Source organism: Oxyura jamaicensis, assembly GCF_011077185.1.
Source record: "Oxyura jamaicensis isolate SHBP4307 breed ruddy duck chromosome 10 unlocalized genomic scaffold, BPBGC_Ojam_1.0 oxy10_random_OJ106503, whole genome shotgun sequence".
Taxonomy (NCBI): domain Eukaryota; kingdom Metazoa; phylum Chordata; class Aves; order Anseriformes; family Anatidae; genus Oxyura; species Oxyura jamaicensis.
Window position 1 is genome coordinate 11,814 of NW_023304229.1, and position 22,785 is coordinate 34,598.

The window sequence follows — 22,785 nt, forward strand, 5'->3', positions numbered from 1 at the left end:
AACCCTTGAAGACCCCACTCCTTGAAGACCCCAACCCTTGAAGACCCCATGCGTCAAAGACCCCACTCCTCAAAAACCTCCACCCCTTGATGACCCCCACCCCTTGAAGACCCCACTCCTTGAAGACCTCCACCCCTTGAGGACCCCCACTTCCTGAAGACCCCCAACCCCTGAAGACCCCCAACCCTTGAGGACCCCCACCCCCTGAAGACCCCACCCCTTGACTTGCAGAACCCTGGAACCATCAGGGTTGGAAAGACCCCCAGGCTCACCTGCCCCCCCCTCCCCCAGTGTCACCCCCTGACCCTGTCCCCGAGCCCCCCCGAGCCCCCCGTCCAGCTCTCCGTGAACACCCCCGGACGGAGCCTCCCCCACCCCCTGGGTCCCCCCCCCTCCCCCCGCCCCCCCATGGCCCCGCTCACCCCCCTCCCTCCCGCCCCCTCCCCCGGGGCCGTGCCCCTCGCCCCGCCCCCCGCCCCCCTCGCCCCGCCCCCTCGGCCTCCGCCCCTCACCCCTCTACAACGCCCCCCGCCATTGGCGCGCGGCGCCGTGACGTCAGGGGGCGGAGCCCGCCGCGCCCCGCCCCCCGCCCCGCCGCAGCACCTTCCATTTTAGGTGCGGGAGCGGCGGCGGGCGCACGGCGGCGAGGCCCTGCCCGGCCCGGCCCGCTCCGGCTCCGCTGCTCGCCCTTCGGGGACTCCCCCCCCCCGTTCCCGGAACCGTTCCCCTCGAGGAGCCCGGCCGCGGTAAGTCCGGTTCGCCGCCTCCGCTGCGGGGCGGGGGCACCCCCCGGTGCCCCCCCCTCCCCGGTCCCTGCCCACTCTGGCCCCCCGGTTTCTTCCCCCCCTTCCCGATCCCACCGGGGCCCGGCGCCGTCCCCCCCCCGGTGCCCCCCCGGTGCCGGGCCGCCCAACAAAGGCAGCCCCGTGCCAGCTCCCCCGGGGCCGGCCGGGCTCGGCCCGGTGCGAGCGGGACCCCGCGCCCTTCCTCCCCCGGCCCTCCTCCTCCTCCTCCTGCCCTTTGTGTGGGGAGGGGGGCGGCGGGGGACCCCCGGCTTCCCCCCACCCCCCGGGAGCGGTGGCCGGCCCGGGGGGCGCCGTCGCCGTCCTCCCGCTGGCAGGCGCTTGGTCCGCGCCTTTGTTCGAGCGGGGCCGGGGCCGTGTGTGCCTAGGGAGGGTCAGGTCCGCGGGGTGGGGCGCGGCGGCTGCCTCCCTGCCCTCCCCGGCAGGTCCCTTCGTGGGCGATGACAATAACCCCCCCCCCCCCCCCTCCGGTCCGCACGGCCCCGCCGGGACACGGGTCAGCAAGTGACACCGGGGCGCTGCCAGGACCGGGTCCCGCGGCCCTGGGATCGCGGTTCCCGGAGCTGTGCTGTCAGCCAGCAGCAGGGCAGCGGCCTGGCCTCCTGCCCGGCCTCCCCCCTGCCTTTTGTGCCCCAAATCATCCGCCTCCCGTGCCCGTGGTGCCTCGCCGGAGCGCTGCGGAGAGGAGGCTCGCTTTGGGGTAAGAGCGTGGCAGTTTGGGTGGGAGGGCTTCGAGCTCCCAGCCGCCTGGCAGCGGGGCATCTCCGTTATGCCCCTGGGCTCGGAGCGAGGCGGCTCGGACAACAAAGCTTCCTGTGATTGTTCCAGCGAGGGGTGGGTCTCGCCGAGGTGCCTCCCTCTCCGGGAAGGGCTCGGTGCCCGGGCTCGGCCGTGCAGCCCCGGAGATGGGTGTAGCGAGGAGCCGGGCTGTGTGGCAGTCCCGGGGCTGTGGCACCTAGGTTCTGGGCTGTCTTCTGCCCCGCCGCTGGGTGGTGAGAGCGGCCGTCTGGGCACGGCGGCGGTGCCTGACTGCAGCTGCCCGGCCTCCTGCCTCGGCGTGGAGATGAGAAAAGGGGGAATGAGCTGTTTCCCCGCTTGGTGCGGGAGTGAAGCTTGGCACCTCCGGCACCTGGGTGTGCTGGGAACACACAGCCAGGGCTGCAGCTGGGTTCCCGGCGGCTCTTTCTGTGCCTTCTTCCCCCCAAGCTGCTGGCCTGGACGTGGGGGTGACTGGTGGCTGTGGGTCTCGCTGCTGCGGCCGATGGATTTGCGGGGTTCTGCTGCGGGACCCCGACCCCCAGGCTCCCCAGGAGAGGTGTGGGGGCCCAGCGGGCTTCCTGCTATCACCTTGCCTGCTCCGTCCTGCTCCCAGCACTGTTTTGAGGCAGGTTCTTGGTGGTGGTTACCCCGCCACGTAAAGAATAACCACCCCAAATGCCCTTAACCCCCCTCCCCCTTCGGCAAAGCCCTTCTCCTTCCACCCGGCTGAACTTGGCCGGGACGCTGTTGCATGCGAAGGCCCGTCCTGCGTGATGCGCCGGAGCCGTGTGCGGAGCCTTCCTGGAAGGGGTGGGAGGACCAAAGCCCTGTCAGGGGGCTGCAGGGGGGTGAGCCGCCTCCTTCTGACCCTGAGGCCGGGCCCACACCCCCCGTTCGGCAGCCCTCGAGGTCCTCCCGTCGCTCGGGACGGTCGGGGAGCTGGAGGGGAAGGGTCCAGCCCCGCCGTGCAGCTGGTCGCTGCCTGCAGACTGCCTCTGATCTTGGCCGTCGGCTTCTCCGGATAGCTTGGCGGTGCCTGTGACCTTAGGGCGCTGCTGGGGTTTCTCAGTTTCCCTTCTCAACACCCCCTCGTAAGGGTCCCTCGCTCCCTGGGGTGGTCCCGAGGGGCATAACCCCAGCCTAGCCCCCGAGACCCGGCTCCCCTGTTGCTGCTGCCCTCGCCATCCCTCCCCCGTCACCGCTGTCCCTGATGACCAGAAGCTGAGCCGGGGCAGGTCGGGGTCCCTAAAAGCAGCGGGGTGCCGCCTGCCCGTGGTGACAGCCCCAGACCCGCGGGGTGACTGGGGGCGGCGTGTGGCACGGGGTTCGGCGAGCGGAGGAAGCTGTCCTCTGGCACGGAGCGCAGGAATGCGCCTCGACACGAGGCTGCTGGAAAGGGGCTGGATTTACAGCCCGCAGAACAAAGTCCCGGAGTTCCCCGAGGCGGCCACAGCCTCCTCTTGGCCCTCCTGCAGCCCACCGAGGCCGTTTCGGGGCCGCTGTCCTCCTGCGGACGGGCTCAGCGCCGTTTCCTCGGAAGCCGGGGGCTCCCGGCAGCGGGCCGATGACTGTAGCGTTGGATCATGAGCGCGTCTGGCTCCTACGTGTCTCGTGTCTGTTGCTAATCCACCCGCCTTTCCACCCAAAATAGATGCTCGCATTGTCTCGCCCGCTGCCACCGCAGGCTGAGCGCCGGGCCACGTGTCCGCGGGGACAGACCCGTCCCTGTGCCCTTCCCGTGGGTTCCCTGCCCCGGTTTCCCCGGGGGGGGAAGTGCAGACAGATCCCGGTTCCGTGTCGAACCCCCGCCGCGCGGGGGGCGGTGGCCGGGCTGAGTAAGGAGCGCGGGGTGCCGGGCGTGGTGCCAGGCGTGGTGCCGGGCGCCGAGCAGCCCTCGCCCGCTGCCCGCCGACGCGGGGCTCCCACCGAGGGCAGGAGCTGCCCTCCCGGCCGCATCCCAGCCCCGGCTGCTCCCGTTCCTCCTGGGCGTTGGCCCCGATTGCAGCAAAGGCTGCTCAAAGTTCACCCCCTGCCCTGCCCTGCCCTGCCCGGCCGAGGAGCCTCCCTGGGTGCCGGCAGGGCTGGAGGCGGGGGACGGGCAGCAGGAGGGGCTGTGGTACCCCGGCCCGTGCGGCAACACCTGGGCGAGGGGTGGGACCCCCCCGGGAGCAGAGCGACCCCAAGGAGCTCAGTACGCAGAACCCCTTCCCACCCTGGCCAGGAGGAGGAAGGCGCCTCTCTGTCCTCAGCTGACGCGTTGTTGTTTTTCTTCCCCCCTTCTTTTACACCACGATCCCGCTGAGAAGCGCTCCCGGATCCCCCAGCAGCTCCCCGCCGGTGCTCCCAGTGCTCCCAGTGCCGTCCCCGCACCGGGGAGCGCGGCGCACTGCCGGGACCAGTTTTTCTGACCCGCGAGGGTGGGTCGCCGGTCTGTGTGCTGCTGGCAGGCCCCCTGCCCAGTGGAGCAACGCGTTGCATTCTTGGGAGCGTGTTGCTGCTTGCCGGGCCTGCCTCGCCGCGCGCTGCCGCCGGGGAGCCGCGGGGACCTTCTGCCTGCCGCTCAGCGGGGTCCGTGGGGTGAGCGGGGGGACGGCGCGGTGTGCTTTGGGGGGAATCCCCCGCTTCGGGCTTGCTGGGTCCTCCATGCACGTGGCTGCGTTCTCTGCCCAGCTTCTGCCTTGAGGAGGGACGCTTGCGGTGCTGCCAGCAGGGCCGAGTTCTTGCTGGCCCCAGATGGCCCACCCCAAGCCCCACAGATCGTTGGGTAGCCACCACGGCGTGTTGCTAGCCCCGCGTGTCCCCACTGGCTGTTGCGGGGTCCCAGGATCGCCTCCCGAGCCCTGTGGACACCGAGCCCATCGGTAGGGCCCGCCGGGCACTGCCCTTACCCCACGGGAGACTCTTTGGGGCCGGACTGTGGCACCTGCCCCCCTGTCCCTGCACGATGCCCCTCGCCCCAGGGCGTGCTGCCAGCGCGGAGGAGCGCGGGACGCCAAGCCCCCGCGGGGTGCTGCGCCCCCTCCAGCGCCTGCGTGCGGGGCGGGGGCGGTGGGGAGCGGCCCTTGGCAGGACGCGGTGTTTAGCAGCTCACGGGAAGGGGAAGCCGTGGCGTCACTTCTGTCTGACCAGGAAACGCGGCTTTCCTGCCCTCGGCTCCTGCGGAGCTGCCTCTCGGTGGCGGGACTGGGGCCTCGGCAGCCCGAGGAGCACCACGAGCGGTAGGATGGAGCCCCGTGGTCCCACCGAGTGCGCTCGGGGCAGGGGCTGCTGTCTGGTTTTGTCTCCTGCTCGCGGGAGCGCTGGCTCCTGCCAGTCCCCGCGTGCAGCCAGGGGATGGCACGGGACCTGCCCTCGTCCCCCCGCCGTGCTTCCATCCCTGGCTCTGAGGCTTCCCTGCTGGTTTTCCTTCACCCATTCATTACCCCTCTTGGCAGGGCCCTCGAAACCCTCTGGGCGAGCAGCTGCGCGCCTGCGATTTGAGAGTAGGGGCAGCGGATGAGGTCACGCCGGGCTTTTGGCCGCCCGCCTCCTCCTGCCCGGCCCCGGGTGCCGTGACTCAGCCCTACCTGCCCGGGGAGCCGGGGCTGGCCGCAGCCAGGGGAGCCCGTCCTGCCGCCCCCGGCACCGAGCTGCCCGCCTTCATCTCAGCGGCTCCTTGCGTGCCGCTCCCACACCAAGCATGAGCTCACCGCCTGCCTGTTTGCCCGGCCCGGCTGGGGGCGTGGGGCGGGCGGGGAGGACAGGGCACTCCGTCTGGGGCCCTGCTGGGGCTGGGGGGGGGCTGCAGGGGGGCTCTGTGCTCCTGCCCCCCTCCACTGTGCCGGTTTCGGGGTGATTTCGGTGTTCCCGGTGGGGCAGGCTGGTGTTCTAGGTGCTTGGTGGGGTGGCTGAGTGGTGCGGTGCCCTCCTGGCGCTGTGCGGGTCATTCCCTCCCCCCCTGGGTTAATTCCCCCCCCAGGTCCCTCGGTGCCCTGGGCAGCCCTCGGGCACGGTAAGCAGCCAGGAGGCAGGGCCAGGTCCTCGGGGACCCGCGGCTGCAGGTGTCGGGAGAGGAAATGATCTCAAGTGGCCTCGCTGGGAAGGGGGAAGCGTGACTGCAGCGAGGGCCGTGACATGGGAAGGGGGCGAGATCCGCTCTGTCCCATTGCGGGACGCCGTGCCGCTCCGTGTCCCGGCCGGGGGCTTGTGCCCGTGGCTTGGGGGGAAAATTCCCTTTGTGCCCCAGGCAGTGCCTCCCCTTGGGGGCCGCCAGCAGCAGACGCGAGCCCCGAGGACCCAGCTGTGCCCGGGGGCGGGTGCTGTGCCTTTGCCCCTCCGCTCGCGCTCGGTCCCTCCGTGACTTCACCCGGAGGGACTTTGCTCCCTGGGCCCTGCAGCCCGGACCTTATCTCCCTGCCACCAGCCTGCTGTTTGCTTTTACCAGCCGGGAAAGAGCGAGCGAGCGGGGCGGCTGCCTGGCAGGGCTCAGCCCGGCAGCGGCTGCGGGCAGAGCCCGGGGAGCTCCAGGGCCAGCGGGGCGGCCGCAGCCCCGGGCTCCGGGACACCCCAAAGTCCCTGGGCAGGGCACGGAGAGCCGGGGGGAGCCCCCGCGGTGCCGCTGCTTCACCCCCAGCCCCTGGGGGGGGCCGGGAGCCGCTGGGGCGCAGCCGGAGCCCGCTGGCCGCCGGAGCGCGGCCTGTCCCAGGAATGCTCTGGCCCCGTTCCCAGACTCCGGCGCTGGGTGTTTGTTTGTTTGCTGTGCCCCCGAGGTCTGGTGCTACCGTGACAGGAAGCGGCGAGGCCGGGGGGAGGGAGGCAGGCCGGCTGGGGATGTGCCTGTGAAACCAGGGCCTTTGTCCCCGCGCGGCGCTCAGCTGCGAATTCCCACCGAGAGGAGGAGAGAGCCGCCTTTGTGCTGCCCCCCGCTCCCCGCAGCCCGACCGCTGGGCGCGGGGGGAGAGCCCGGGCTCAGTGCCCCCGGGGTGGGGGCACGCAGGAGCCTGGGGGCTCCTTTCTGGGGTGACGTTGTTAGGAGCGGGGCCCAGCCCGGGCACGGGGCTGTCCCCTGGGGGCTGCGGGCGGACGGGGGCTCTGCCCCGAGCCTGGCGTGGGCCTGCCGTGAGGCTGCTCGGCCTCCCCTCCGCTCCCTGGTGCTCCTCCAGCCCCTGGGGACGGGCCTCGGGGCGGTGCGAGGCCGTGCTGTGCCGGGATGGGCCATGGAGCCCCGGCGGGTGCCGAGGACAGCTGCGGGGCCGGGTGGCTGGTGTAGCAGCCCCGCCGGCCTTCCCCTCCGCTCCTCGCTCCTTCCTCGGGGGCAGGCCCCGGGAGCCACCCGTTGCTGCTCCCAGGCCGCCCCGAGCCCCCCGGGAGGGTCTCCCAGCCTCGTCCTTGGGCCCCGATCCCTATCGCGTTCCTGCCGCGGCCGGGGGGAGCCACGGCTGCTTCCTCCCCGCAGCCTGGCGCGGGGCCCCACCCTGCCTCTTATCTCTCCCCTCCTTATCCTGCCTTGGCTGCCGGCCCTTTCCCTTATAGGGCCTGCTGGTGCGGCTCTGCGTGCATCTCCGCAGGTAACTCCCTCTCTCCTCTCTCTCTCCCCATCCAGGCTTTCCCAATTTAGGTGCGCGGCCCTGAAGGAGGGAGGCGGCGGGCGAGGTGGGCCAGGCCTGGTCGGACCAGTTGCACGCGACAGAGGGAGGAGAGCGGCCCGGAGAGCCCCGGGCGGCCGCTCCTCGCGGGGTTTTTCCCCCCCCCCTTTCCACCCAGCTCGCTCCCCGTGGCTCGGGCCGGGCTCTCTGTGGGACAGGGCGGGTCGGTGCCAGCGCAGGTAGTGCCCGGGGCGGTGGCTGACCCGCCTGCGATGAGCCGGTTCTTCCCGCACAGGCCAAAGTCCATGCTGCTTCCTTCCTTCCTCCTGCTGTCGGGGACAGCCGGCCCCACGCGCCCCCCCGGGGCCACCCCCTAACTGGGATCCCCACGGGTCCTGTACCCAAACGTGCCCCGCTGGGGGCAGCGCCAGCTCCGCCGTTGGTTTCCGAACCTGGACCCTGCTCTCGGGGCCCTGGAGAGATGCTGGAGCTGCTGGTTCATTTATTTATGATTCATTTTGTAGCTAATTGAGCCTGACCAGGAGCCTGCGGTGAATTAGCGGGGACGCCAAGCAGCGCAGAGCCAGCGTAATGCGCCGTGAGTGCTCGGACCGTGGCGGGCCTGAATTATTAACGGGGCTCCCGCTCGTACGGAGCGCGCCGGGGCGGCCCGGTGGGGCCTGGAGAGCCGCCTTCCCCTCCGAGGCAGCACCGTGGCCTGGCCCCGAGAGCCGGGGGCTCCGTCCCGAAGGGAGCCCCGGAGGGTTTCTTTGTTTTGTTTTGCCCCGAGCCCAGCCAGCCGAAATATTTTTGGCTTCCTTGGGTTTTTAAGTAACGGGTGTGTCAGCGAGTGCCTCTCTCATGATGAAAAGGCTTCCTTGCAGCCGTCCTCGGAGCTGGTCACGGTCTGGCTTTGGAAAAACGCTCTGCAGTTTTATCTTCAGAGGACGGGGGGGGGTCCGGGCACCGAGCGATGCCTGGAATTTCACCCTCAGCCTCGTGGGATGCGGCGTGCTTGGCTCGGAGCTGCCACCCGCGGCTTGCCGGCTGCTGGGGTCGCATCTCCTCTTCCCTCCTGCTCCCCCTCGCTCCGGGGGTTACGCCGCTAACCCTGGATGGGTGGAGGCAGCCCCCTGCTGGGGCTGGGGGGGGGGGAAGGAGAGCTGGTGGGCGAGGGGCCGGTGCTGTCCCTTCCCCCTGCTGCAGTGCTCCGCTCCCTGTGGAAGGGACAGGAAGGAAACCTCTCAGGGCTGCTCTGGCCCCTTATCTGGGGCCCTGAATGGCCCCACAGATTCCATTGTTGGCGGCCCCGTTACGGGCCGTGCTCCCCGGGGACGCACGGAGGTGGGATGGGACAAGGAAACCCTCGCCCTGTCCCGGGGCTGGTGTCTGGGGGTCCCCAGGGCACGCAGCCAGCCTCCTCAGCGGGGGCCGAGCCCTGCAGACCTCAGCGCCCACGCGGGCAGCGCGCTGCCATACAAGGTCCGGGCAGCAGGTCTGTTGCGAAAAACCCCCTCAGGGCATCCCCGTTGCAAGGTGGGAGGGGCGGGAAGCTGCGTGCCAGAGCCGGCGGTCGCATCGGGGAGCCTCCAGAAGCCGGGCTGGGCTCCCCGGGCAGGAGGGCTGCTGGTGGGCAGGCTGCTGAGCACCCAGCCTGCGTGGGCCACGGCTTCCTCCTCGCTGGGCGCTGCGTGGGCACGGGTGGAAGCGGCCCGTCCTCGATGGGTGAGGGCGGGTCACAGGGTGGCAGCGGCCAGACAGCGAGGTGTGCTGCAGGCAGCCTGCAAAACGCCTGGAAAGAACAACTCTCGGCTCCTGAAGCAGCGTCTGCTGCAGGGCTGGCAGGGAATGAGGAGCTGGGTGGGATGGGGGCGGCAGGGGGGCGGCAGTCCCCGTCCCCTCGGTCCCGGGGTGCTGCCTTGCTGCCAAGGGAGGGTGGGCAGAGCCGAAGCTGCGCTGGAGACCGTGGGAAAGCAGTTCCTGTGCCGGCTGCCTGGCTTCGACGAGTCCCCACACGCCTGCCGTGACTGCGTGGCTTTGGGAAAACCTCCTGTGGGCCTGCCGGGACTCAGCTGGGCCGTTCCCCCGCAGCGGGGAGCGGGCGGAGGCGCTGGGTGCTGCGGGACTGGCACCGACCCCACGGCCGTGCTGCCCCCCTTCGGAGCAGAGGGAGGGAGAGGAGCCCCTTCCCCAGCCCGTGTCCCCGTCCCCTGCCTCGTATGAAGTTCCCCTGTGATTTGACCCTGTTCTCCTGCTGTCCCTGCAGCTCTCTTCCCTCCTGCTTCCTCCCTGTGGTGGCTGGGCTCTCTCTGCCATGACTCTCTGCGCCTAGACCTGGCTGTCCCGTGCCTTTGCCAATCACACCCGAGCTTCCTCCTCTGACAGGTCTGTATGGAACAAACTTGCCTCTCTGCCAGCTCACGGTGATTTGGGTCTGCGTGCTCGCCACCCTCCCGCGGGAGGGGGTGTCGGAGGGGCCCCAGGTCAGCGGGCTGAGGCTGCCCGCAGGTTTGGGAGCCCTGGTGAGGACCTGGAGGGTGGCAGGGGTTTGGCAGCTCTCACGGGGCCTCATGGGGTCCCCTTGTGGGGTTCCCGTCCCCCTGTGCTCCCTTTCCTGGGCTGGAGGGAGCTGTAGAGCCAGGGCTCCATCCCCACCGCGCTCTGCTTGCCCTGGTAAAACAGCTGGGTCCCTCGGTCCTGGGGGCAGCAGCAGGGTGGGGATGGAGCCCTGCTGGGGCGTTTCGGACATTAAATTATATTTTTCCCTGTTCTCAGAACCTGCCTTAATAAAATCAGTCTCTCCTGCCCTCTCTTCTCTCCTCCTTTCCCCCCCCAAATCACACGCAGTGAGGAGCGGGGCTCCTCCCCTGCCGGCTCCCCTTTTCCTCCCCGCGCCTTGACACCGAGCCGACTCCATCTGCGCCTCCCCGCGCCCTCCACCCCCTCCCTGCCCACCCTGGGCGCCCGGCACCCATGGACGACTCGGAAGTGGAGTCGACCGCCAGCATCCTTGCCTCCGTCAAGGAGCAGGAGGCACAGTTTGAGAAGCTGACGCGGGCGCTGGAGGAGGAGCGGCGCCATGTCTCGGCCCAGCTGGAGCGAGTCCGGGTCTCCCCGCAGGACGCCGGCCCGGGCTTGGCCAACGGCACGCTCACCCGGCGGCACCAGGTAACAAGAAACCTCGGCAGAGGAGGCCAGGGAGGCTCCCGAGCCCCCTGTCCGCATCGAGCCTGCCTCCAGGAGGGCAGCCCCGGGCCCGGCTCCCTCCGTGGGGCGTGAGGATGATTCGTGACGCTGCTGGCGCTGCGCGTGGCTGGGAGCGAGCGATTGGGGGTGTGCAAACAAACCGACCTGGGTGGACAGCGTGTTTTTGGGGACGTGGAGCTGGCCTGGGGGGGTCCCACGCCAGGTCGGCTCAGGTTTTGGCCTCTCTGTGAGCGTTGAAGGCTGCGGTCAGTACCTGGGCATCTTCCCCTCTTGGCTTCTCGGAAGGCGGCTGTTGGAGGGCCGTGCGTCCGCCTCCTGGCGTGGCCCTGGGCGAGTTCCTGGGGGCTCGGTTCTCGTGCCTGGAGGAGCTAACCCAGGGCTGGGGGAGGCCTCTTCTCCGCGGGGCTTGAGATGCGTGTTAGCCTGCCTCGGCTGGAGAGCTCTGTCCTCTTCTTCCTCTCCCGGGCTCTGTTCTGGGCTGCTCTCAGGGCTGTGCGCGGTGTCGTGCGGGAGGCGTTGGCCTTTCTGGCTGCGAGGCGGTGCTGCCGGGAGAAAAGGCTCTTCGGAGAGGGCGCCGGGCACCGCCCCGGGCTCTCGAGGGCGGTGGTCGCAGCACCCAGCTGCTGGAGGTCGAGAAGTGTCTGGCCGATGCTCTCAGACACACGGGCTGGTTTGGGGCTGGTCCCGGTGGCTTGCCGTGCTCCTCACCTGGCAGCGGCCTGTGGGGTGTGCTGGGGGTCGGGAGCAGGGGGCGGCCGGCTCAGGGCCTCGGAGGAAGCAGAGGGTATTTGGGATCCCAGCAGGGGGGGGGCAGCAGCTGGGTAACCGGCCTGCCCGCACGATGTGCCTTTCAGAACGGCCGTTTCTTGGGCGATGCTGACCTGGAAAGGCAGAAATTCACAGATCTGAAGCTCAACGGACCACAGGTAAGCGGAAACCACAGTTTGCAGGCAGCCTCCGCACCGGCTGGGGGCACCGGGGCTGCTGGGGCAGGGCTGGTGGTGCCCCACACCCCGCTGGGAGAGGGAACACCTGGGGCTTTAAGGCAGCCACCCTGGCTTCAGGGGGTTTGGGGCGCGTTGGTGGTGGTGCACCCTGCCACGCAAGGGGATTCCGGAGTTCCCTGGTGGGTCAGGTCTCCCAAGGAAGCCTGTGCCAGGTGGTGGGCTCTGACCCCGTGCCTCTGCTCCCCCCCCAGGACCACAGCCACCTCCTGTACAGCACGATCCCCAGAATGCAGGACCCGGGCCAGATCGTGGAGGAGACGTACACCATGGAGGAAGACCCCGAAGGAGCCATGTCCGTGGTGTCCGTGGAGACATCGGATGACGGGACGACCCGGCGCACGGAGACCACGGTACGGGCCTTGGGTGGGTTGGTGTCCTGGGGGGTGGCTGCCATCCCACCGCCTGCGGACGAGGTGCCGGAGGAGGATTCCGGGGCTGTGGGGCTGCGGCGTGGGACAGCCCCCCCTCACGTGCCCTCTGCCCGTCCCTCTAGGTGAAGAAAGTGGTGAAGACGGTGACCACGCGGACGGTGCAGCAGGTCCCGCTGGGGCCCGACGGCTTGCCCTTGGAAACCTCCCCCGTCGGCACCAACTACGTCCAGACGATGGACAGGAACTTCCGCAAGAACGGCAACGGCGGCCCCGGCACCTATCTGAGCCAGCCGGGCACGGCCACGCTGCCTCGTAACTACCACTACCCCGACGGCTACGGCCGCCCCTATGACGACGGCGGCTACCCGGGCAGCGACCACAGCTACGGCAGCCTGTCGCGCGTCACCCGCATCGACGAGCGCTACCGGCCCTCCATGGACACCTACCGGGCCCCCAGCCGGCAGGACATCTACGGCCCCCAGCCCCAGGTGCGCGTCGGGGGCAGCAACATGGACCTCAACCACTTCCACCCCGAGCCCTACGGCCTGGAGGACGACCAGCGCAGCGTGGGCTTCGACGACGTGGACTACGGGCTCATGTCGGACTACGGCACGGCCAGGAGGGCGGGGACCCCGTCCGATCCCCGGCGTCGGCTCAGGTACTGGGGCGCTGCGTGCGTGGCAGCGGGTGTCACGGCGGGGGTCTCCGTGGGGTCTCTTTGCCTTCCTTCCGCACTCGAAGGAGGCGCGCGGGGACCACGCGAGGTGCTGAGTCAGGAGCACGGCTCGTGCAGGAGAAAACTTGCATCCGCTTCTAATTGCCCGCTTAATTGGTGGTTAAAACTCAGGGCTAATTGAGCCGGTCGTCCTGCAGCGAGGAGTTCCGTGGGGTGGCTGGACGTAGCTCCGGGCCCTTTCCTCCACGCTACCCGTTCCGCTGGCGCGGCGGTGGCGGCTCCAGAGGGAGCTGGGCGGTGGGATCGGGCACCGTGGCATTCACCCCGTGCCCCGTTTCATTTATCACACCTGTAACTGTTCCTGGTGCCCGTCCTGGGGCACAATCCCCGTCCCTGAAGCTGCGGCAGCGTTCCCACCGAGCCGTGAGCGCCGAGCAGCCCCGCAGGAGCGGTGCCGGGGCGGTGGAGGCGCTGCGGCGCCCTGGGGAGCGCTCCCACAGGGTGGGAGAGGCTGCTCGACCTGTTCGGCAGTCGCTGCTCCTCTCGCCCTCGTCGTGTTTTGCTGGGGGCGATTGGCAGCTCTCCAGCCTGCCCGCTGAGCACAGCGGGGGCTCGGTGGGCTTTGGGCGCGCTGGAGGCATCCTGCGGTGCTCCCTGCCCAGGGCCGGGGGCTCGTGGCTCGTGCCAGGTAGGACTGGAGGACGTGCGTATGGCTGGGTGCCACAGGTGGGCAGGAGAGGCTGAGAGCAGCCTCCCTGGGGAGGGAGGGAGGGAGGGAGAGGAGGCGTTTGCCAGCCCCTGACAGATCTGTCTCTCGAGGCGTGTCCCGTAAATCCCCGGCAGCCCTCGCTGCCGCGGTGACTCAAGGAGCAGCTTTGTCCTCTAGCTTGTGCCAGCATGAGCGCTGCTGCTGCCTGGAACCAGTCGGGGCGGTTGTGCTCCGGGGTTCATCCACCCAGCCCGCCCCGTGCTGCCGAGCCCGTGCTGGCTGCGGGAGAGCTGGCACGGCGCTGCCCACGCCGACTCGAGCAGCCCCTGGAAAGCCAGCCCTGGTAGCCCTGGGGCTGCCTGTTCACCCTCTGCCCCCTAAATCCTGGAGGGAAGGAGCTGGGGAGCTGGGTGCGGCTGTGCTCGGGCCCCGGGGGGGGGGGGACAAGGACCCTTCGAGCCCCTCCAGGCCACCTCCCGTCCTCGCACAGAGCCAGGGGGTGGGCGCAGCCCTCTGCAGGCCCTTCCCTCCCCGCGTGAGCCGATAACGATGGCAGCAATCCCTGGAATCCAGCGACTGTTGAGCTTGGCTTGCCCCCTGCCTTCTCGGTTTCCCTGGCCTGGCTCGCAGCACCGGGAACAGGCGTGCTCGGCATCCCACCCCCTGCCTCCCAGGTGTTTGTCTTGAGCTGGGGCCGGGCTGTTGATGGCCTCTTTCGGGGAGGCAGGCGGCAGGCGCGGCGTGCGCTGCCTGGGGGGTGCCTGCGTCCCCTCCGGCCCGGCTTGGAGCCCCCCGCCAGCAGGGGAAGGGGAAAAGAGGGCTCAGCAGCACTGCTCCCCCTCGCCTTGCTGCCCCGTGTCGTTTGGGGGAGGTGGTGAATGCCCCTCGCTGCCGGGCAGGAGCTCCCTGCTGGGGTGCGGGAGGCTTGGCGTGGAGCGAGGCCGGCTGTGGGCCGTGCTGTGCTGGGGTGTCGTGGTTGTGGTGTTGGCAGCCGGTTGCTTCTGCCTTATTTCATAGAATCAGTACGGGGGGGAATCGTTAAGGCTAGAAGGCTCTCGAGGATCGCCTGGTCTGACCACCACCCTGCCCCCAGTGTCACCCACTGACCCTGTCTCCCAGCCCCCCATCCAACACCCCCGGGGACGGTGACTCCCGCACCTCCCTGGGCACCCCGTCCCAAGGCCTGACCGCCCTCAGACAAGCAATATCTCCTCGTTTCCACCCTGGCACAACTGGAGGCTGTTCCCTCTAGTCCTATCGCTAGTTCCCTGCGAGAAGAGGCCGCCCCCGGCTCCCCACACCTCCCTCCAGCTGCGGGGAGCCCTGCAGGCTGCCAAGACCCTCCTGGTAGCCAGCACCCGAGGAGGACGTGGCCGTGCAGGGGTGTACTGAACCCCCTCGCAGGCCGGGCAGTCCGACCACAGCTCTGGGGAGGTTTTGTCCTTTGAAATGAGGGCGCCGGTTCGGTCAAAAGCGCATCTTTACCCACGGCTGCTGTGGGGCAGGTCAGGTGATGGCACAGCAGGGACGCGGATGGCACGGGACCGGGCTGGGTGCTCCCCATGCCCGCCGGTGTCCCAGCCTGGCTCGCAGCGGGCTCTGCACAGGGCTGCTCTGGAGGCCTGGGGAGCTTTGGGGTGGTTTTTGCTCTCCCAGCAGCTCTGCTGTGGGACCAACTTGCCCTCTAGTGGCCACAGGCCTGTGTTAGGTGGTGGTGGTGCCGGGTGAGCCGCCTCCGCCTCGGGACTGGCTCTTGCTGCTGTAGAGGTCACGCAGGGATCGGGACCTGGTGCCCGACCCAGAAGCTAAGTCTGGTCTCGTCTCCTGCTGGGCCGGGGAGGCCGCGGCAGCCCGCAGCGCCTCGAGGTCGTGCTGATGCCCGTTGTCTCCCTGTCCCAGGAGCTACGAGGACATGCTGGTGGACGAGGTGGCTCCCGACCGGTACTACTGGGCCCCGCTGGCTCAGCACGAGCGGGGCAGCTTGGCCAGCCTGGACAGCCTGCGGAAAGGGGCCCCGGCCCCGGGCAGCTGGCGCCAGCCGGAGCTGCCGGAGGTGATCGCCATGCTGAGCTTTCGGCTGGACGCCGTCAAGTCCAACGCCGCCGCCTACCTGCAGCACCTCTGCTACCGCAACGACAAGGTGAAGACAGAAGTGCGCAAGCTGAAGGGCATCCCGGTGCTGGTGGGGCTGCTCGACCACCCCAAGAAGGAGGTGCATTACGGCGCCTGCGGGGCGCTCAAGAACATCTCCTTCGGCAAGGACCAAGACAACAAGATCGCCATCAAGAACTGCGACGGGGTGCCGGCCCTCGTGCGCCTCTTGCGAAAGGCTCACGACATGGACCTCACGGAGGTCATCACAGGTAACGGCCGCGGGGAGGGGCTGGTTTGTAGTGGGAGGGAGGCCCAAGGAAGGCTTTTAAAGCCCCCGTGGTCCGACCTCAACTTCCGTGTGTGCCCCTACAGGGACGCTGTGGAACCTGTCCTCGCACGACTCCATCAAGATGGCCATCGTGGATAACGCGCTGCACGCCCTGACCGATGAGGTGGTCATCCCCCGCTCGGGCTGGGAGCGAGAGCCCAACGAGGACTCGAAGCCCCGCCACATCGAGTGGGAGTCGGTGCTCACCAACACTGCCGGCTGCCTCAGGTACGGGACGGGGGCTGCAGGCTCCTGGAAGAGAGCTGCTGTGGGCTGGGCTGCTGTGACGCTCCTCCCCAGCTGGGAAGCAGCAGTCCCACAAAGCTGAATGGGAGCAGCCGTGCTCTCCGCAGAGGAGCTGCTCTCCTGGGACAGCTGCTGGTGATGCAGCCCGTAATTCTGGGGTTCCTCTCGGTGGAGAGACACCAGGGGGGTCTGAGCTCTCCTGGGTGTGCGCTGCTCCTTGCCTGCCCTCTCCTGTGACGGCTCTCTCCTGCCCGCCAGGAACGTGAGCTCCGAGCGGAGCGAAGCCCGGCGGAAGCTGCGGGAATGCGACGGCCTGGTGGATGCCTTGATATACATCATCCAGTCCGAGATCGGCCAGAAGGACTCGGACAGCAAGGTGGGGGTGCTGCCGGGATCAGCGGAGCGGGGCCGGTGTCCACAGGGCTCTGCCGCTCGTGGTGGCTGAAGCTGGCTTTGTTCCTCCCATGGAAGGGATTTGGGGAAGGAATCAGACAGGACAAGCTGAAAACAAACAGGCTCCAACCTTCTCGTGGACTCTGCTTGGGAAGAGAGCTTGTGTGGGGTGTGCCCTGCTCGCTGCGTGGCCAGGTGCCTGGCTCTCAGCCCGCAGCTGGCGTTGGGAATACTCGGCCTCCAATGGGGCTGTGGCGTCTCACTGCTCCCACGCTGATATCCCCTGGGTCAGGGCTCCCTAATCTGTCTTGAGCCGGCGTTGGCTTGAATTTTTGTTGAGCCTTGCCTTGGACTTGCTTAAGGCAGAGAGCTTTTTGGCCCAGCAGGGTGTGAACTTCTTTCAGCAAGGACTGGCCATGCCCCCCAGCTCTGGGTTGTAAGCTGTGCTGGTGACTGTGTGCTGGGCACGTGCTGCTCTGAGTAAAGCTTTCTGTCTCTGTCTTTCTCTCCAGCTGGTGGAAAACTGCGTGTGCCTGCTGAGGAACTTGTCCTACCAAGTCCACCGTGAGATCCCCCACGCTGAGCGCTACCAGGAGACACCTCTGGTCCCCACCAACAACACCGGGCCCCACGCCGCAAGCTGCTTCGGCGCCAAGAAGGGCAAAGGTTCGTTGGGAGGTGGCATCACAGATGTGTTTCAGCTCCAGCAGGGCTCGAGGGGGGTCTGGGATCTCTGTGCTCCTCCTCTGGCATCTCTAGTGTGAAGGCTAAAGCGCGGCTTTCTCTGGAGACGCGGTGGCTCCTTCCTCCCCTGGCTTTGGGAGCTGCTGCTCAGCTCGCCCGAAGCGTTTGACCCAAGCTAACGGCGCCCTGGCGGGTTTCTGTGGTGGTGGGATGGTGGTGGATGGACGTCTGCTAACTCCACGCCTTCCCTTCTCTCCTGTGTCGTCCCTCCCCTTCGCTTTCTTGCCAAACGATCTGCCCCATGACGCTGTCGGCACTCCTCTCCTCCTGCCTCCCCTCTCTCCTGTCCTCCTCTCCACTTCGCCAATAGACGAGTGGTTCTCCAGAGGTGAGTGTGCTCTCGGTTTTAATTTGTCCCTGGTTTGATTGGGTGCTTTTCCTGGCTCTTTGTCCCCCTTCAGCTGGCCACGCGCTGCCTGCCCTGTGCCCAATGCCCTCGGTGGCCCTTCCTGGTACACGCTGGTAGCTTCAGCAGCTCGCCTCTGGGCTCGTTCGCGCAAAAAAGGGCAAAAAGCTGTTGGGCTGACGTGGGTGGGAAGAGGTGTCTCATGCCCCTGTGCTTGCCCTTTGAAGGTAAAAAGCTCCCGGAAGACCCCGGTGCCGACACGGTGGATTTTCCCAAAAGAACAACTCCAGCCAAAGGTGCGTTGCCTGGCGTGTTGGCGCAGGGCTTCAGCGCGCAGAGCTGCCTCTCCCGAGCAGTCTGGACAGGAGCAGCGTCCGTTTCCCACTGAAGCGAGCCTCTCAGATGGGCAGGGTGTGTCTGTGGGTGCCCACGTGCACTAGCTCTGCCCTCGGCAGCCCTGAGGAGGCCTCTTGGTCTTGGTGGAGGTCAGGACTGGCTTCTTGGGCTGGGGAGGGAGCCGTTGCCTGAGGAGCTAAGTGAGGGACAGCGTGGTGACACCGCTCTGGGAAAGGTCCCCTCGGCTGCGCTCCCGGGCTTGGCAGATTCTCCTGCTTGTTCTTCTCTCCTGGGCGTGAAGGGCAGGCAGGACTGAAAGCCAGAATGCCGTGCCTCGAGGAGTGTGAACGTGGGATGGGTCCCGTTGTCAAACAGCAGTCCCGTTGGTGCCTGGCTGCTGCATAGTGAGTTTATATCAGAGGGCAGGCGAGCAGAAAGCCAGTCGCTGCTTCAGAAGCCTCTTCTCAGAGTGTGTTTTCATGGAGAAGAGTTGATGCTTGGACCCTGATCCCTGCCTGCTCGCTGGGGTGCCTGCAGGCCGTGAGGATGAGCTGAACCCAGGCTTATTCCACGTGTTCTTGGCTGCCCCTTGCTTGTTGCCGTGCTGAAACCGAGGCCTCCCTGCCCTGGGCTGGTGCCCTGGGCTTTGTTTTCCCGTGCTGGGGGACAACCTGCCCCGCTGTGCACCACGAGTCCCCCCCGCAAGGAGCACGGAGCGTGCATGGAAGCTCCAGGCCTGGTGTCCCGGCAGCACTCCTCTGAACAAGGAGCCTGCTTGGTCTCAGCTGCTGGCAGAGCCCCTCGGTGAGCCCTCGCTCCCCACGTGTCTCCGGCAGGCTACGAGCTGCTGTTCCAGCCAGAGGTGGTGCGGATATACATCTCCCTGCTGAAGGAAAGCAAGACTCCAGCCATTCTAGAGGCCTCGGCGGGAGCGATTCAGAACCTGTGTGCCGGCAGCTGGACGGTGAGCGCCTCTCGGAGCGGGGGGGACGTGGGGAGCGCACCCCCCTGGTGTGGCTGGGGGGGCTCAGTCTGGCAGCGGGGAGCAGGACGAGGCTGTGCCCGCCCGGCCTCACGCCGTGGTGCCGTGCTCCCCCCGCAGTACGGCCGGTACATCCGCTCGGCGCTCCGCCAGGAGAAGGGGCTCTCCGCCATCGCCGACCTGCTGACCAACGACAGCGAGCGCGTGGTGAAGGCGGCGTCCGGAGCCCTGCGCAACCTGGCCGTGGACTCGCGGAACAAAGAGCTGATAGGTGAGGGCTGCCGGGGAGTGCCTCCCAAATCCAGCCGGCTGGGGCAGGAGCTCCCTCTGGGTTGCTGAAGTTATTCCTGACGCTTCTCTCGGGACTTTGCCCATGTTGTCCTTACTTACGCCCAGCTATTTCCCCTCCCCAGGTAAACACGCGATCCCCAGCCTAGTGAAGAACCTGCCTGGCGGCCAGCAGACCCCAGCCAAAAACCTCTCCGAGGACACCGTGGTGTCCATCCTCAACACCATCAACGAGGTCATCGCGGAGAACCTCGAGGCCGCCAAGAAGCTGCGGGAAACGCAGGGGATTGAGAAGTTGGTGCTGATCAACAAAACCGGGTAAGGCTCTGCTCAAAGGCTGGCAGAGAGGGGCTCCTCCGGGGGCCTTGAGGCCGTGGCTGTTCAAACATCTCTGCCTCCTCCTAGGAACCGCTCAGAGAGGGAGGTCCGAGCGGCTGCCCTCGTCCTGCAGACGGTTTGGGGGTACAAAGAGCTGCGGAAGCCCCTGGAGAAGGAAGGCTGGAAGAAATCAGATTTCCAGGTATGGGGTTCAGTGGGGGAAGTGTGGCTAGAGTGACAGGTAGGGTCCTGCAGCAGGGAGAAGGGGTTCCTGGAGCTCTACAAGACTCGGTTGCAGCTCCTGCCTTGCTGGTGGGACTGGAGACCCTTGAAGGTGCCCCGTTTCTTTGGGGTGTGTGTTGGGGGGGAAACTCTGCGAGCCTTTAAGCCCAGAGCATTAAAATCTGCCCGCAGAGAAGCCCACACCACCTCTGGCATTCAGTTTGTTTCCCAAAAGCTGCAGCTGTCCCTCTCACTGGGGCCGGGTGCTGGCCTGTGGGAGCACCCAAGGGCTGTGCAGCACCCTCTGGTTGCTTCAGGCCTCTTGCTCGAGGGCGGTGGGAGGGCAGTGTCGTTGGGGCTGGGGGGTGGAGGTGTGTGCTGGGCGAGGACGAGCGGTCACTGTCTGCTGCTCCAGGTGAACCTGAGCAACGCCTCTCGGACCCAAGGGGGCAACTCCTTTGATGACAGCACCCTGCCTCTCATCGACAGAAACCAAAAAACAGGTAGGGACACCTCTGGCACCTGTCCCTGTCACCAGCCACCTTGTCAGTGCCCGGCCGGGCCACGCTCCCTTCCTGCCCTTCACCCCAGGTTCCTTGGGAGCTCACACAAGGCCGTTTGGTGTGGGCTTTAAGTTGTTTCTCGGGGCTAGAAATGATGCTTGGGGTTCATGAAGGCCCTACAGCATCCCTGGCCAACAGTGCTGAGGCCACAGCTCGGTTTGGGCCGCTCCAGGCGGGGTGGGCAGTGGCTTTGTGCTCACGGCTGCAGGGGCTGTGCCCGAGCTGTTGTTTTCCCATCCTTCCAGACAAGAAATCCTCCCGGGAGGAGATCCAGATGAGCAACATGGGACCAGGTAGGAAAGGGGCTGGGAGCAGGGCGCCCGGCTTCCCTGGCGCGCTGGGCAGACGTCCCCTCCTGCGGGGAGGAGGCCGCTCCTGACGCTGCCCTGCCTCTCCGCAGACAACTACTCCACGCTGAACGAGATGGAGCACAGCAGGACGCTGGACCGACCCGGCGACCTCGGGGACACGGAGCCAGTGAAGGCGGCGCCGCTGATGGTGAGCAGCTCTTCTCGGGGGGGCAAAGAGCCACTCGGGCAGGGGTGCAGGGGACGGCACGCCGCGAGGAGGGAGCTGTGGGCCCCGTGACTAACCCTGCCCGCTTCCCCCCACTAACCCCGTGTGTCTGCAGCAGGACGAGGGGCAGGAGCCGCAGCCCGAGGCAGAGGAGGCGGAGGAGGAAGCCCCTGTGCCTTGCCCCGTGTCGGTATGTCCCGCGGTGCCCTGCCCAATCTGAAGTGGTGGCAGATCCTGCTGTGCTCTCAGGGGTGCTTTGCCCAGCCCAATCCTGCTCTGATTGCTGCTCTCCGATCCGCTGGGGCCATGGACACCTCTCGGCCACTCACCGCTGCCCTGGGTGTGCTAACATCTCTCCCTCTCTCTCTCCACAGCAGAAGATCTAGCTGCCATCCCTGCCTCCCTTCACTTTGGGTTGATAATATATTATATATATATAAATATATAACTTCGTGGTGGATTGGACTGATTTTTTTTACCTTTTTTTTGCTGGACTGTTTGTGCCAACTAGCCAGCCAAATGACTGGGCCCCCGAGGGGCAGCCCAGGCCACTCTGCCTCCTCTCGGCAGCTGTACCTCCCTCTTCTGGGACGACCTCACCAATAACTCCTCCTCCCTGTCCTTCGCCGCCACCTTCCTCCGGAGAGTGAACCCCACACCCTCCCGCGGACCGACTGGCGCCGATGCTGCACAGACTCCAGCCTTCTGCCTTGACCAGGAGCTGCCTTCTCCTCCCACACCTTCCCTCTCTTCGGAGTCAGCTGCGGGATCGGGGACAGAGGCCTCGCCACCTCCTCCTCTTGCCTATAGGATATATTTTGGGGGGATGGCTCTGCAGCTCGGGCTGCGCGGACAACCGGAGCTTCCCTCCCCGCTGGTGGTGGGACTGGCGTCCGAAGGAGGCTGCGGTCACGGGGCTGTGAGGCGAAGAAGAAACAGCAATAACTTTTTTTTTTTCTCGCTTTGTTCTAGCTAGGAGGCTCTGGGGCCTGGGAAGAAGGATCGGAGTTGGGGAGGGGTCTGGGTGGGCCCCCTGTGCCAGGAGGGACCCTTAGGTGTGAAGAAGGCTGGCGTGGTGGGAGCGGGACGGGCTTCCCCTGCCTGAGGGCGATCCTCCCGGGGGAAGGAAGGACGGAGGAGATGCGGCAGGGCTTTTTGGGGCAAGGTTTCTTAGGGAACTGGCTGAAGTAGCGGAGTGCTGTGCGCTGGCCCGGCCCCCCGGGCTGCCCGAGGACGAGCAGCGGGGCGAACCAGGACCCCCTGCACACCGGGCGCCTGTGGCGGTGCCCCTCAGCCTCCTCTTGACATGTGCCTTTCTTTTGCCACTGTGAAATAGCTCTTTGAATTGTACTGCCCGGCTTGGCTGGGGCGAGGGGGTGTTTGCTGGGCTCCCGGGGGGCTGAGCTCCTGCTGGGAGCCTGGGCTGGCCGCAGCCGCGCTGGAAGCCCCGTTTCTGGGAGTCCCAGGGGGAGCAGGGCTCTCCTCCGTGCCCTGTCCCCTGGAGGACGGGCTGGCCTGGGGGCACGCAGCCTTGTCCTCTCTGCTGCGGTGGTGGGGACTGTGACTTTCTCTTTTTTTTTTTTTTGTTTTTGGTGGGGGTGAAGCGGGGAGGCTGAGGCTCCCTGTGCAACTGGACGCCTCCGTGCATGGCAATGACCTGGACACGGAGCCCTCGCCAGGCTGCAGCTCACCACGTGTGAGCCCCCCTCTGCCTCCCCCCGGCCCCACAACACCTCCCAGCCCCGCGGCTGAGCCCCCTCTGGCTCCCGCCGCCCCTCACGTTGATTCGGTTCTGTTCGGGGGTCTAACTTCTCTTTTCCTTTTGACTACGTAAAACACTAATTCCTTTTAATTTTGTAATTTCAGATGAACCAAAAAAACCCCCACCCAGTCCACAGCCCAGCTCCCCCCTTCCCTCCTCTCCCCCCGTGGGCAGGGGAGCTGGCTCCGGGGGGAGGGAGGAGGGGGGGCAGGGGCACCCTGCTGTTCCTCGTCTGATTCCTCTGCACACTCTTATAACGCTTTTCAAACAAAATGATTTTTTTATATAAATAAAGTTTTTAAAGTGTGGGGGTGTCTCTTTCCTACCGGCTGCCACCTTTTGTGTCTCTAACATTTCCCTGCACATAACCTACTTATTTTTTCCCTGGAGGCTGACCTCGGGGCTGCGGCTTGCTCAGCTCTGTCCCCACGGCTCCTGAGGGTGCCCAGGGGCTAAGTGCGATGTTTCCTCCCAGCTGCAGAGGGGAGGAGCTGGACTCCCGTGTCCCTGGAGCACAGGGCTTCCTGCTGCTCTGCCCTACCCTCCTCAGT

General features: G+C 67.2%; 1 protein-coding gene across 10 annotated transcripts; it reads left to right on the forward strand.

The window, feature by feature from the left end:
* Positions 1–581: 581 nt before the first annotated feature.
* Positions 582–22,347, forward strand: CTNND1 (catenin delta 1). 10 transcript variants are annotated; one of them, XM_035312233.1, is made up of 22 exons: positions 731–746; positions 9,393–9,511; positions 9,974–10,024; positions 10,064–10,294; positions 11,188–11,259; positions 11,532–11,690; positions 11,834–12,369; positions 14,996–15,459; positions 15,563–15,746; positions 16,023–16,140; positions 16,670–16,823; positions 17,212–17,229; positions 17,475–17,543; positions 18,420–18,547; positions 18,686–18,836; positions 18,979–19,171; positions 19,259–19,373; positions 19,809–19,896; positions 20,202–20,249; positions 20,357–20,454; positions 20,588–20,662; positions 20,847–22,347. In XM_035312233.1, exons 4-22 carry the CDS (start codon positions 10,100–10,102, stop codon positions 20,856–20,858), a joined length of 2,877 nt encoding a protein of 958 aa, XP_035168124.1. In that variant the 5' UTR covers positions 731–746; positions 9,393–9,511; positions 9,974–10,024; positions 10,064–10,099; the 3' UTR covers positions 20,859–22,347. The 10 variants fall into 10 exon arrangements, with proteins under 10 accessions (XP_035168130.1, XP_035168124.1, XP_035168125.1 ...); XM_035312234.1 differs by having other exon boundaries at positions 20,850–22,347; XM_035312235.1 differs by having other exon boundaries at positions 20,591–20,662.
* The last annotated feature ends 438 nt before the right edge of the window (positions 22,348–22,785 follow it).